General features: G+C 44.8%; 1 protein-coding gene across 1 annotated transcript; it reads left to right on the top strand.

Moving 5' to 3' along the window:
- Nucleotides 1-11,923: 11,923 nt before the first annotated feature.
- Nucleotides 11,924-12,709, top strand: LOC311187521 (centromere protein V-like protein 3; the record flags this gene model as incomplete). Its single annotated transcript, XM_084258915.1, has 1 exon — nucleotides 11,924-12,709. One exon carries the CDS (start codon nucleotides 11,924-11,926, stop codon nucleotides 12,707-12,709), a length of 786 nt encoding a protein of 261 aa, XP_084115041.1.
- Nucleotides 12,710-14,445: the final 1,736 nt, after the last annotated feature.

Genomic DNA, 14,445 nt, shown 5'->3' with positions numbered 1-14,445 from the left:
AACAGCTTTGGGGTGCTGTTTCTGCCTTGTGCCCCACCATTGTGGGAAACCCACACCCTGAATTTCGTGCCCAGGGTCTCAGTTCCAAAGCCCTCAGGTCCAGGACGCGGGCTGTAGCCCAGTTTAGTGTCCGCAGAAATGGCACCTTTTGCACCCCACTCCGGTGTCCGGGTGCCTGGTTTCTGATTACTCAGTGAGGGACATTCACCTCAGTGAGGGCCCCTGCACATCTCCCCACAAGCCAAGGTCGCAGGCATGGGGACCTGGGCAGCCATGTTTGCTTTTCAAGTGTGCTGCTTTTCCTCACACGCATACTGGCTGGCCTGGGGCTGTGTGCAGGTCTCCAGGAGTCTTTGTTTTTCTCTAATGGTGCCTGGAGCAGTTCGCTCACCTCCCCAGCGAATCCTGCAGGGTTCTCCACAGCTCCTGTTCACGGGGTGTGGTGGCTGAAATAGTTCCTTTCCACTCACAGTCCCACTTGATGCATAGTTTGTTCTTGTTGGTTGTTTTAGTTTGTTTGTTTGTTTGTTTGTTTCCTCCTTTCTGTTGGTCGGAGAGTGCCCACTTTGTGGGTGGGGGAGGGTAGCAGGGTTCTGAGCTTTCCTCTCTTCTAGTCCTCTTTTATGGCAACTTTCTTCTTCGGGTAGTTTGCTGGAATAGTCTGTTTATCTTCCGTGTCCCAGTTCTCACTGGGACCTGCCGTTTTTCCTCCCTATTAACTTTTTTTTAATGGGAGATCTTATTCGCAGCATTTCCTCGCTGCCATGTTGATCCACCCCCCCCGCCCCCCCACCCCGTATCCCCAAGAATACATTCATTTTAAAACTCTAAGTTTGCAGTCCCCATTTCTTTGCAATTAGGAAGTGTGGTGCCTCCAGCTTTGTTCTTTCTCAAGGTGCCTTTGGCTACTTGGAGTCTTTTATAGTTCCAAACAAATTTTAGGAGTTTATTTCTATTTTATGAAAAATGTCAGTGGAATTGTGATAGAGATTACACTGATTCTCCATATGGCTTTGGTAGTGTGGATATTTAAACAATAGTAATTCTTTTGATCCACAAACACAAGATATCTTTTCACTTATTTATGTCTTCTTCAATTTCTTTCATTAATAACTTCTATGTAGCTTTTGATATAGAGATATTTCACCTGCTTGGTTAAATTTATTCTTAAGTATTAATTCATTTTTTGTGCTATCATAGATGGGATTGTTTTCTTTATTTCTCCTTCAGAAATTTCAGTGTAGAAATGTAACTGATTTTTGTATGTTGATTTTGTATCCTACAACTTTACCCAATTTGTTAGTTCTAACAGTTTTTTTGGTAGAATCTAAGATCATGTCATCTGCAGAGACAATTTGCTTCTTCCTTTCTGATTCAGATGGCTTTCATTTATCTTTCCTGCCCAATTGCTCTGGCTAAGAATTCTAGTACGATATTGAATGAGTGGTGAGAATAAGCATCCTTGTCTTGCATACAACTGAAATTGCACTAACCTATTTCCTTCGAAAAGGATATGAATTCCCTGGGTAATTTTATTCTCCTTGATTACCTATAACTTAAATATCATGATGTAAAATTAAAATACTTAGATATTATATAAATTCAATGATTTTATGTTACATGATAAGGGAGTAAAAGTCAAGAAAGACAATAAAGATATTTAAATATACACACAAGTTTATTCTTAACAAAATAAAAAGAAATAACCATGATGATCACAGTCTTTATTTCTGTAACTGATCGCATGGTCTGATCTGGAATTTGTAGGTATCTTCTTCCACTATTCATTCCACATTCCTTTTGCCTTCAGCATGCAACTCAGCAGGTTGTGGTTCTTTGCTTGTTGTGATGACCCGGACCTTCATTTCTTAAGGGTCTGGGCCATTGCTAACCCTGCCTGGATTGAGTTGTTATAGTTTCCCATCATCATTAGTCACAGGGCCTGGAAAGGCTGAAGGAGGCACTGAGAGGTCTCTCACATTCCAGATGTGTTCTTCCTTACCTCCATTATGGAGCAGCAATCTTACTTCCCTTTGGTAGTCAGGATCAGTCACCCCAACCAGCACAGAAACTCCCCTGAAGTGAGGAACTTGATCAAAATCAGTGCTGCATGACACATGACAGTGGGTAAGAATTCTGAAAGTCGACAGAGGTAGTTTTGGCAGAAGCATGGAATGCAAGGAATTTAAATTCATATCCTGAATGCCTATTCATGTAATAGCAAAATGCTTCTCCTCCCATGTCCTCCTCCCATTATGGAAGTGGCCTAATATAATCTACCTGCACCAGATGGCTGATTGATCACCTTAGGCATGGTGCCATATCAGGCACTCAGGATCAGTCTCTGTTGCTGGCAGACTGGGCAATCATCATTGGCTTGGTGAGTGCAAGTACTTATATCCTAATTTCCATCCCTGCCATCATGGTCACCTATTCATGAACCCAATGAGCAATGAAGGAGATGACAGAGTGACTGATTGGTCAAAGACACTGACTGTTATCCACAAAATATGTCATTTTATCCCTTTGATTATTAAAATCATCCTTTGCTGAGATCACCTTTAAAAGGGTATTGACATGGGACACAGATATTTTCTCATTTTCACTCATTCAGAAAAGTCTGTCCACATAACTTTTACCCACATTTCCTTGTCCACAATTTTCCATGTTCCTTCTAGATCCCTGATCATCCTGTCAAACCTCTGGTCATACTCCATGAACTGGAATATAATCACATGTCTGTTCATTTCTCCTGTCAAACAAAATGAACAACCAAGTGCACTGCTCAAAGTTCTGCCCACTGTATTAAAAAAATAATAATAATAAAAGAAAATGTGGACGGTCACTTGAATGTAGAAGATAAAAGTTCATGGAAAAGTTGTTGAATCAATGGAGTGTCGGTTTCTAGGGATAAAGGAATGTTGACTTTAGATGAGGAGGAGGGACCAGGAAAGTGGTAGGTGATGATGGAGTGGGACACTTGGATCAAGGTGCTGGAGCAACTTTCCTTTTGATAATGATAGCACTGGTTGGAGTGGGTAGCTGAGAATTTGGACATAGGCATAGGGGTAGAGGAAGTCAATATATAGATGTCTAATGTTTTCAAAAAATCATCTGTCTGTGGTACATATACACAATGGAATATTACTCAGCAATCAAAAAAGAAGCACATGCAGTTTGCAGCAACATGGATGGAGCTAGAAGGGATCATGCTCAGTGAAATAAGTCAGAAAGAAAAAGAAAAATACTGGATGGTCTCACTCATAGCAGGAATTTAGAAAACCTAAATTACGGACCAGGAAAAAGACTAATTAATACAAAGTAAAAATCAAAATCAACAAGTAACTATAAACCAGGGACACACTATGGGGGGGCGGGGAGAGGAAGGATTAGGGTCAAAATAAGGGGGGGTACAATTGTATGGGGAATATAACCAAAATGAAAATGCATACATTGTGCAAAAATTAAAAATGATGTAAGAATTATATAAAATAAAATATTTTAAAAAATCATCTGGTGCTTTCCTCCATACTGGTACTACGGTCATTTGGCTGGATGGATAGTTCTTTGCCATGGTATTGAAGAGCAATGTCCTGTCTGGAGGATGCTGAGCAGCCGATGATACCCAGGTAACTCTAGAATCCCGCCTCCAATTGTTACAACCAAACACAAATCTTCTTGGCTATTTTTCATTGAGGTTAAATTGATTATGTATAGGATATATGATTTAGAGATATATATTCACAACTTTTCAGGGATATGTTACCACACCACACCCACCACAAAGCCACCCACAGTCCTCCACATTGTCACTGGGCCTCTCTCTACTCTGTTCCTGTCCTGCCTTCCCCCTCTTATAGCCTTAATGCTACAAATTTTAAGGTTTGTTTTTGTCTGGTTCTGTCTACGCCTTTGAAAAACAAAAAATCTTGAGTGGCACCTTATATAAAAATTTTGGACTTCAATAAATATAGAACTTTTAGAGATTTGAGAAGAAACAGAAGAATCTTTGTGTTTTAGGGCCAAACAGTTCTTAGATACGACAGCAAAAGTATTATCAGTAAAAGGGAAATTGATAATTGGCTGTCATGAAAATTAAAAATGTGTTCTGTAAAACCCATTGTAAAGATGATGATAAAAATAAATACAGACCGGAAGAAAATATTTTCAAACCACATATTCAACAAAGAACAGCTGTCTGGAATATATAATTCTTAAATGCAATAGTAAATTATAAAGCAAAGAAAAACTAACAAAAATCCAATTAGAAAATGGGCAGAGATATGAAGACACTCGTTGGCACATCGGTGCATGTTCGATGTCATTAGCCATGAGAGATGCAAATTAAAACCACAATGAGATAACACCATACCTACCAAATGGCTAAAACAAAAATTAGTGACATGGGCCTCCCTGGTGGTACAGGGGTTAAAGTCTCAGCGCTACCAAGCTAGCTGCAGCCAATGCAGTATGAGTTCTATCCCCGGCCAGGGAGCTACCCACATGGCACAGCAGACCTCTCCTGTCTTGCCCACTGCTCCCCTCAGCAGTGTATTTCAGTGGATCCACCTGTTCTGCTCCCCACTCTGTCTCCTCCACCCCCCACACCTCTGGTCTGTATCGCAGCTCTTATATGCATAAATAAATAAATCTTTTAAAAAATTGGAAACATCCAGTTGTGTTTCAAAAGGTAAATGGAATACTAGTCAGCAAAAAAAGAATGAATTAGTAATATACCCAAAAAACTTGGATAATATTCAGAGTATTATGCTGAGTGAATACAAGCTAATCTCAAACAGTTACATGCTGTTTAATTTCATTAACAACAAAATTTTGGAATTGACAAAATATTAGAAATGTTGGGCAGATTTGTGGTATCAGTGGTAAGTCATTGTGAGGATGGGACATGAACTATATATATGCACAGAACTAAATACACATGAATGAGTATACATAAAACTGAGGATGTTAGAATGGCATTGGTGGATTTTATCAATAAAAATCTTCTAGTTTTCACATTCTAGTTTTGCAAAGGGCTACTGTTGTAGAAATTCTGGCCTTTTACCCAGGCAGAGGAAAAACAAGAGGTGCTTCAGAAATGGTGAGGTCAGGAGAAGCTTTATTACTCATGCATGAGGTCCCAGAGCTGGGTAGTCCGGCAAGGTCTCAGCACTGGTTTAAAGACCAAGGGTTCCTTTTACACACAACTGTCTTCACATTTGTTACATTGATAGCATGGTTTTTCAGCAGGCACAACCATTTGCTGCAAAGTCCCCAAAGTGGGGGCCAGGCACAGGGGGAAAGATGCAGGTAGCCTTGGAAAGACAGACCAGCTTGGCCAGCTCCCAGACCCTTTTGAAATGCAACTTTGTTTAGACAGGAGTGCTGAGGCCAGGGCCACGAATATTGAAAGGGAAAGAGCTGTAAGTAAGTAAACCTGTTAATTATGCCTGCATTGGTGTGTCCATTGCACCTGGGCTGGAAGTTCTGCTAGAATCTTTATTATATTAATTTGCTCAATAATACATTTTCTCATCACTACCACGCAGGGAAACTGGATACACGATAAAAAGGATCTTTCTGGATTATATATCATAACCACATGCATATCTAGGATTATCTCAATAAAAAGTTAAATGATAATAAGTGTGACATGATGTATCTAGGTATGGGTCTATGCTATGCTTCACTCAAAGAAATCAGAGATCTTTGTAGAAAGAAATGTGTGATTCCCGGGCTGAGATACCAAGAGTGCAAGGAGTGCCTAGGGCATGTAGTTGTTCCAGAAAACAAGGATGTGTTCAAAGATCAATGGGGAAATGCAAAAGGACATAGGAGCCGATTTGAAAGGATTCCCATGAGCCAAAGTTGGGACAGTTTGAACTTAAAACATTAGTTGACTGTAAATTATTGAATTAAAAAATCTATGAGTCCAAAATTATTTAGCGTGAAAGAATAATTTTCAGCAAAATTACCTTTCAGGGCCTCCCCTGGTGGTGCAGCGGTTGAGCGCTGGGTTGCGAAGTTACCTGCAGCCTCTGCAGTGCTGGTTCGATCCCCGGTCGCCAGGCGAGGGGCCCACATGGCTCACAGACCTCTCCTGCCTCCCGCTGCTCCCCTCAGCAGTGTACTTCCTCAGTCTGTCTGCTCTGCTCTCAGTCTGCCTGCTCTGCTCTCCGCTCTGGCTCTGGTGAATTCTCTCACCCTCCCGCGCTTCTGACTGTACCCAGTGCTTGTATAAATAAATAAATAAATCTTTAAAAAAAAAAGAATATAAAAAATAAAATAAAAGTAAAGAATCAAGTATAAACCCTATCTTTAAGGGAGAAACAGAAGCCATTCACATATGATGAAGGAAAGTTCATCTTTATGCATGAATAACAACTAATAAAAGTAGAATTAGAAAATCACCATTTTGTAACCTAACAACAATGAAATAATTGGTTCAGCAAAGGTTACCAATGGATTCTTAATTATTAGGCAAAAGGTTAGAAAGGAACAAGATATTCACACAGTAAAAAAAAAAAAAAACACCCTCAGGTTACTTGCAAAGGGAAAAATAGCTTTACAAGGGCAAAATCTGGAAATCACCATCATAAAGAAGAGATAACACAGCATTACTAATGAAATAACTTGACTTCGTGAACTTCTGATGTGATGCAACACCACATATGCAGCAACATCTGTAAAAACAACATACTTGCCAAAATGTTTATCATTCCTTGCCAAAATATTTAATCATTCCTTCTCACCTGACTGATAGCTGTATAGGAAATGATTTAGGTAGAAAAACAATCTAAATGACACTACATCTGGCAAAATCATCAGGTAAGTGCTCTAGTCAATGGTTGTGCAACCATCCCTGGCTGGGTAGGTTCATTGTCAGTTCTCAGACACAATAAGAGAATTTTGGAGACTTCGGTGGATTTTTCAGGCCTTTAATATTGAAATAGGGGATCATATACGCAGGCAGGCAGAGCAAGTGAGAGAATCCAATACTGAGAGACAGAAAAGCAATTAAACCCCCCTTTACTGAAAGTGCCCCTAGGCACACAGCTGGAACATGGTTGCCAATGCAAGGCCCATCATGGTTTGTTTACTGGATGTCCCAGTGGTGGAAAACATAGCATTATAAGGTTATGGGGCTGTCTGTTTTGGAAGGCAGAAAATAGACCGATTTTAACTAATTTTCCTTGTACTCCATCCCATCGGGGATTTTTTCACCATACAACCTATATGTCAATCTTCCACAAGGTTCCCTTGGAGAGGAATGCAGGACACTGTATCCACCCATAACCTGCAAAAGCTATACAAACTGTTAACAGACTGCAACCAAGTCCATTCCACATGTTCAGGTGTGTCCATCTGCAAGGCAGTCACTGGTAAACAAAATGTCATCAATATAACGATCGGAGTGCATGGAGGCTGGCCTCTTCCACCGGGCTGAATCAGCTGCCACCAGCCTGTGGCACAGAGTAGGGCTATGCAGGTATCCCTGCAGAAGCACAGTGAATGTCTCACGTGAAGGCACACTGGTCTTAACTCTGGTGCTATAGCAATGGAAAAGAAAGTGTAACCCAGACGAGCTACAAAGTGCTATGTGCCCAGCTCATGGCTCAGACGATCCATCAAGTCCGCCACTGCAGGATTTTTCAGCTCATGGGAATTTATCATTATATGCCAAGAGCCATCAGGCTTCTTCACCGGCCACACAGTCAAATTATGGGGGCTGTGGGAAGCATGCACAATGCCCACTTTCTCCAGCTCTGCTATTGTGCCCATAATCTCTTCATGGCCACTGGCAACCAATACTGTTTAGTATTGGTAATTTGCCTAGGGATTTGCAATTGTACGGGCAGATGCTCAGTGCACCACTGCCTTCACCACAGGTACCCTAAGGTGAAATTCTCCAGCTGTGGTCTGCAGCCACAAGCCATGTAGTACATCCACCCCCAGGATGTACTCCAGGATTGGAGACACATACTTTATACTCCTTTGGCGGTAATCACCCAATCCCCAGGGGTACTTTAAATGCTATCACCTTGACACTCTGGCCTCCATAGCCATCAATGTAACAAGTAGAACCCTGAAACTTCTCTGGGTTCCCATATAGCAGAGTACACTTTGCTCCCATATATACTAAGGCCAAAACCCTTTGCACGTTGTCCAGAAACCAGTGGACAGCGAGCTCCACATGTAGCCTCCGGTCCTCACCCATCCCCCATGGACGGGTCTCAGCCCTTGTCCTATTCTGAAGTGAACAAGGCCTCCCCCTGGGCTGGGGTCAGCAGCAAATGGTCCTCCTGGCACAGGGCACAGGCCTGGATCCTAGGTCCCCAGGCTTCCTCCTTACAGCAGCCCATCTCATGGGCGTGAACCTCTGGTCTTCCACCAATTGTCTCCATAACTAGCAAGCAAGTGCATCTATTCTGGCACCGCCTACACCTGCTCTCAGTAGAGCCGCCCACGTTTGGGCACAGGTAACTTTAAGAGGATTACTTGCCATTTTGACATCCTTTTCGGTTGCTTAACAACTACCTGTATTCCCTTTTGAGAGCACCAGCTCTCACCTTCGCCTAGGCTGGCTACCATTGTAGTGACAGCACATGTTCAGCATCACAGATAAGTTGCTAGAATCGCCATAAGGGATCCAAATGAAGACCAAGGGGCATTTTGCAATACCAATTCCCTCATCCCAGAAGTGAAACACTTGTTATCAGGGCCGTGAGTGTTTACATTAGACATGGTCGGCTGCATCCCCAGTCACAAAGTATCTGCACAAGCTCAGCATATGTTTGCCTTTTACTTATGGTTCCTGGCACATCTCACACATCTGCCCATACTGTCCGCACAGCAGCCATTAACCATTCCAACAGGGAGTGGTCACCCTGGCCATACTGCTGACTGTGCTGCAGTCCCTCAACAATGGGTGCAGGGTCACTGAAGCCAGTCTCTCCACCTCCCATGCTGTGCAAATGATTCTTTTCACCCCCAGCTCCCACAAACACAGCAGGGAGGCTGCCATGGGCTCTCCTGGTTTCTGATGGAACTGTTTCCCCAAGCACACCTGTTGGGTATATGGGTGATATGTGTTGAACTCAGCATCAGTGATGGCCCAGCAGCCTCACCCCCTAGGACCTTAAGCTGCTGTTGCTTTGTGTTGCTTTGTGTCATCTCTGGGCAGGACTAGAGCAAGGGACCAGCCTCTTCTTCCTGCTTTCCAGAGAAGGAGCCTGGCATCTCTGGAGTGATGGTTTGGTCTCTCTGGATCTCTTCCTCCAGAAACCTCAAATGTTTTATCAGGGCCTGTGTCTCATCCAGCAGTTGGCTAGACCTTGGATTCTTCTCTCCTCATATCCTCTCTCAGAGCTATGAGGAACACACATCCCACAGCCCCTTCCACTTCAGGCACTGTACCTGTCTTAGGTCTCTTCTGTCCAAGGTCTCTTCTATTCAGCACAGGGCCCATTCCAGCTGCCACAGAGATCCATCTACATCTGGCCATTCATAGGAAAGTGCCCAGTGGGTGAGGAGGCTGGCCACCAAGTACACCTGCTTGTGGCTGGCCACCCCTCAAAGCTCCCCAGGCCTCAGAGGGCTCCATACCCGTCTGCATCAAATCATCCTGCCATCTATGCCACTTGTGTTGCGACTATCCCAGGCTGATTCATTGTCAGTTCTCGCAGATAAAAAGAAAATTTTGGAGATTTCAGTGGATTTTGCAGGCCTTTAATATGAGACAGGGGTCCATGTACACAGGCAGGCAGAGAGAGCCTGAGAGGGACTCCAACACTGATAGAAGCAGAACAGCAACCGTTGAGTGCCCATAACCACACAACTGATACATGGGTGCAAATACAAATACAAGGCCCATCTGTTGATTGCTGGATGTTTGGATGGTGGAAAACATAACATTATAAGGTTATGGGCTGTCTTTTGTTTTAGAGGATGAAAAATAGCCTGATTTTAACTCATTTTCTTTACATCTATTAAAAAAGATCGATGTAATAGGAAAAAAAATTGGTGATAATGTTCTAGATTGCAGAAACTAAAAAGATAGCCGTTGATTTAATGTGTGAATTTTAATTAACTCCTGTGTTGGGGGGAATATTTTTTAAAAACACATTTAGGAAACAGTTTGGGAGACTTCCATATATACTGGGAGATGAGTTTAGGAGACTGTTATTGATTTGTGGGTATGATGGTAATATTGTGACAATAAAATAAATTATGTCTATTCCTAGGGTGTGAATGTTGAAATATTGAGAGATGAAGTGACATTGATGTGTGCATCTTAAAAATATTTGAAAGACATAGTGATAAATATGAAAAACTTAATTATTGAATCTGTGTTGTGGGTAGATTTGTACATCTTTGCTTACAGCTAATGTGTGGATGTCCCTACTTAATTGAGAAAATGATTTTTTGGAAGACTCCTCTTTACCTAGTTTCTGAGCTTCTGATTACATCTCAGGGAGGGGAGCCTGCGCTCATTTTTGTGACTGCTTTTGTACTGTACTGAGATTAATATCCAGTTTCTGTCTTTGGGTCCACCTGTGTGCTGTAATATAATATTGTGGGTCATCATTACTATCCCCGACTTTAGTACAAATATTCCCACACTACATGCTCATTTCATGATTTCAAACCCACTTGTTTATGACTTGAGTGAAATGGTTTTGATCTAAGGGTGAATTTATTGTCAAGGAGGCCATTTCAGGATGTTGTCAGCAAAGCTGAGTGCTTATCAATTTGAACATACAGAGGAGCCACTTTGAAGTAATGGACCTGTTAACTTTAAATACCTAGCTTGTGTGAGGACTTAGTCACAGTGTCTGGTCTGGGCAAGGCTACTCCTTGCTGCTCTAAATAGTTTTCCAGGCACCATGGACTGTGGCAGAGGACTAAGCGTGCTTTGGAGGTTGGAGAGCTACAGCGACCACACCTAAGGGGAAAAATCCTACACTGTCAAAAGATTAACAAGGGTATAAAATAATGGTAATTCATTCAATAAATAAACATAAATAAATAGCTCTTTGAAAAATCACGAGACACTTGTTCCTGCACGGTGAAGTTGCTCTTGGTGAGCAGAGATATTATGCCCAGCAACAGTGTCATGAAGAGAAGGGACATGTGTTCCTGCCTTGGGAAGACTGATCCTCCTATGCAGTAGTTAGCTCAGCCACATAACAGTCCCTGGGGTAAGCCTGGGTGCAGTCCTCCATGCCTTCCAACACCTGTACTCTCCCCAGCTCTCTGGGTGACCCAGAAGCTGATACCTAATTTTTGTTTGGAAGCACTGATTACCGAGAGCTAACTTACAGAAAGGTACCTCTCAACTAAACCTGGACTTTCTTTCATCTCTCCTTCACCTGGAACAATAGCACAATTAATCCATTGTTGGTTTACAGAATGTTATTTCTTTGTTAACCTATTAAGAGACATTTTACTATAGGCAATTGACTCTTGTTACTCTAAAGTAACAAATTATAATTCCCACAGGAAATGTGTTAAATAAATTAATGGCAAAGACCATCTCAGTTTCTGACCATAATCACACTATCGTGTCTGAAAGGCTTTGCTATCTATCAGTTTGCTCTTCTGTAGTAGGGGGACATGGCTTATTTCGTGTGAACTGTTCTATTTGCTGCTGCAGCATTTTCAGTGTTCCAGTATTTCAAGGTTAAGCAGCTGATTTGACAATAAAAAATATCAACAATAAAAAATATTATTTAGTAGTAGAGGCAGCTGATAGGCTCAGCCAGAATTTCAGGCCAGTAAAGGCTATTTTGATAGGGTCAAGGAAAGGGTCCCTTTACATCACATTCAACAAGTGGCCAATCCGGGCCAAAGCAAAGAGTCTGCTTAGTAACTTGCTAGGAAACAGGGGCGGTGGGCACACGCTTGGCAGGCTGCGGGCGCCATGGGCAGAGTGAGGAGAGGCGCGAACGCTGAGCCGCGTGGGCGCCTGCAGCCCGGGGGTCCTGCAGCAGCCGTCCGCGCAGCCGTCCGGGTCGGGGGCGGCCGGCGCCCACCCGTGCGAGTCCGGATGAGGAGCCACGCAGCGGGGAGGCGGCCGGGCGCCCGCAGGGACTCGACCCGGCTGCGGCGCAAGCGCTGGTGGCGGCGGGCCCGGGCGGCCGGCTGCAGAGATCCGCTGGCGCCCGCGAAGCCGCCGGCGGCCGCCCAGTCCCCCAGCGAGATGGACCTGGGCGCGCAGCGCGAGCGCTGGGAGACGTTCAGGAAGCGGCGGGGCCTCAGCTGCGAGGGCGCCGCCAAGTTCCTGCTGGACACCTTCGAGTACCCGGGGCTGGTGCACCACACCGGGGGCTGCCACTGCGGCGCCGTGCGCTTCGCCGTCTGGGCGCCCGCGGACCTGCGCGTGGTGGATTGCAGCTGCCGCCTGTGCAGGAAGAAGCAGCACCGGCACTTCCTCGTTCCGGCCGCGCGCTTCACGCTCCTGCTGGGCGCAGACAGCCTGGTGTCCTACCGCTGCCACACGCACCCGGCGCTGCACAGCTTCTGCAGCAGGTGCGGGGTGCAGAGTTTCCACGCATCGGTGTCCGAGCCTGGCGTCTACGGCGTCGCCCCGCACTGCCTGGACCCAGGCACGGTGCGCAGCGTGGTCATCGAGGAGGGGGACGGCGGCGACTGGGGCGAGGAAGCCGCCAAGGAGCACGAGACCCTCCCGAGCGCGACCGGCCAGTGAGCTCCGCCTCTCCTCCCGAAGAGGCCCGGGGACCCGGGGCGCCCGCGCGCCCGCAACGCGGCCCGGCCCGCCGGCCCGCCGGCCCGCCGGCCCGCGAGAGACCCCCCCCCCAGTGCTTGTGTAATGCCTCCCCGAAAGTCGCCTGCTCTGGACTGCTGCTGAACCTGTGCTGTCCCCGCGCTCCCGCCCCGCCCCGCCCCGCCCCTCCCGGGGCTTGTGGCTGGACTTGCTGCCGGTGGAGCAGACAAGCCCGCAGACCAGAGATCCTGAGCGCGCGCCTGTCTGTGTCCAGGCTGACCTTCCAGTCCAATAAACAAGCAGGGCCGCTCCTTTCTCCAGGCGCTGTCTGCACCCCTCTGTCCTCCCATTTTTCACACAGTGGTTCCGGCGAATCCTTGGCAGGCCATCCCCAGTGCAGTAGGGCTGTGTGTCATGACAGGATAGTTCTAGCGCCTGCGTCGGGTTAAACGCGGGCACTTGTGTTTCCGCACAAGCAGTTTTGTGAACGTTTATTAGGACGTTTCCCGTCGATTCTCTTTGTCTTCGTGTGTGTGGGGGCTTAGGTAGGCACTCCCACGTCTGCTGCCTGGAGATGTGCGGCTTTCAGCCACATGGCTTCACGTGTTTTTCAAGTAACGTTTAAGATTCGCTAGTGTCACACACCTCGTTGTGCTTAGTTTTCCAGGGGTGTTGGCAGTTTGCTTGTTTTGTTTTAGACGCTGACTCTGGGTAGGGGGGTGAGGAGACAGAAGAAAGAGAAAGATGTCTGTGTACTGTGTGCCCTCTTGGTGTTTTGAAATTCCTACCTTCTATGTGTCCTAAGTATTTAGAAATAAATAATAAATAAACTAATATGCATTTCTAATTTCTGTGAGATCAACCTCAATTTCATGATACCTGAGATTTTTTTAGTCAAACAGTACGTCGTGGGTGTCTCTTCATGTAAAATGAGGAATATAAACATTTTCATTTAAAGGCGTCATAGAATTTGTAAATGTGGATATTCCATGTATTTTTAAAAGCCTCTCCTGAGGGATGTTTTGATTCTTCCCTACTTTTCAGTATAATAGTGATATTTCAAAGGCCGTAAGTGCCCATGAATATCCTCAATGTTCTCTCACCTGGGTAAAAGGTCTTGGACCACTTTTCACTTGTCTGTTAGGCTAGCTGTCTTGTGTACACATTTCACTAACTGTAAATGCAATATGTCTTTAATTGTTTAGCTCGTTTTACCTATTCAATAAATTAAAAAGCAACCGAGTAGGTATATGTTCCAAGTTTGTCACAAATAACATAACTTTGTCAGCACAGACTTTACTTCTGTCTGTCTCTATCTCTCATCTTCCATAGCTCTCCAACCCCAGACTGGGGTAGGGGATTTATGGCCTATTTCTCATCCCTCCATGCCCCAAGCTGCCTTCTCAGTTATTCATACCACATGGGCCCAGTCCTTCACCTCCTGGAGTGGGACTTGAGGTAGGAAAGGGAAAGAGTGGGTGAGAATGTGAATGGGCATTTATGCCCTAGAAGGCCCAGTCAGCTTGATGGTCAGTAAACAGCAAATTCTGCCAGAGTGATGACATTCCATGGCATGGAGGGGATCCAGAGAGAGGAAAAAAAAAATGGCTTAAGATCCTGTGCTTCATGTCACTATTTCTGTACAAATAAATGTGTGTATACAAGGGTAACTTTTCTGTTAAAGTGACCGTCACTTATTTTCTGCTTCCCTATGCCAG

This window comes from Talpa europaea (genome assembly GCF_964194135.1).
Source record: "Talpa europaea genome assembly, chromosome: X".
Classification (NCBI taxonomy): Eukaryota; Metazoa; Chordata; class Mammalia; order Eulipotyphla; family Talpidae; genus Talpa; species Talpa europaea.
The sequence above is the reverse complement of the archived record's forward strand: the minus strand, read 5'-3'. Positions and strand labels throughout refer to the sequence as shown.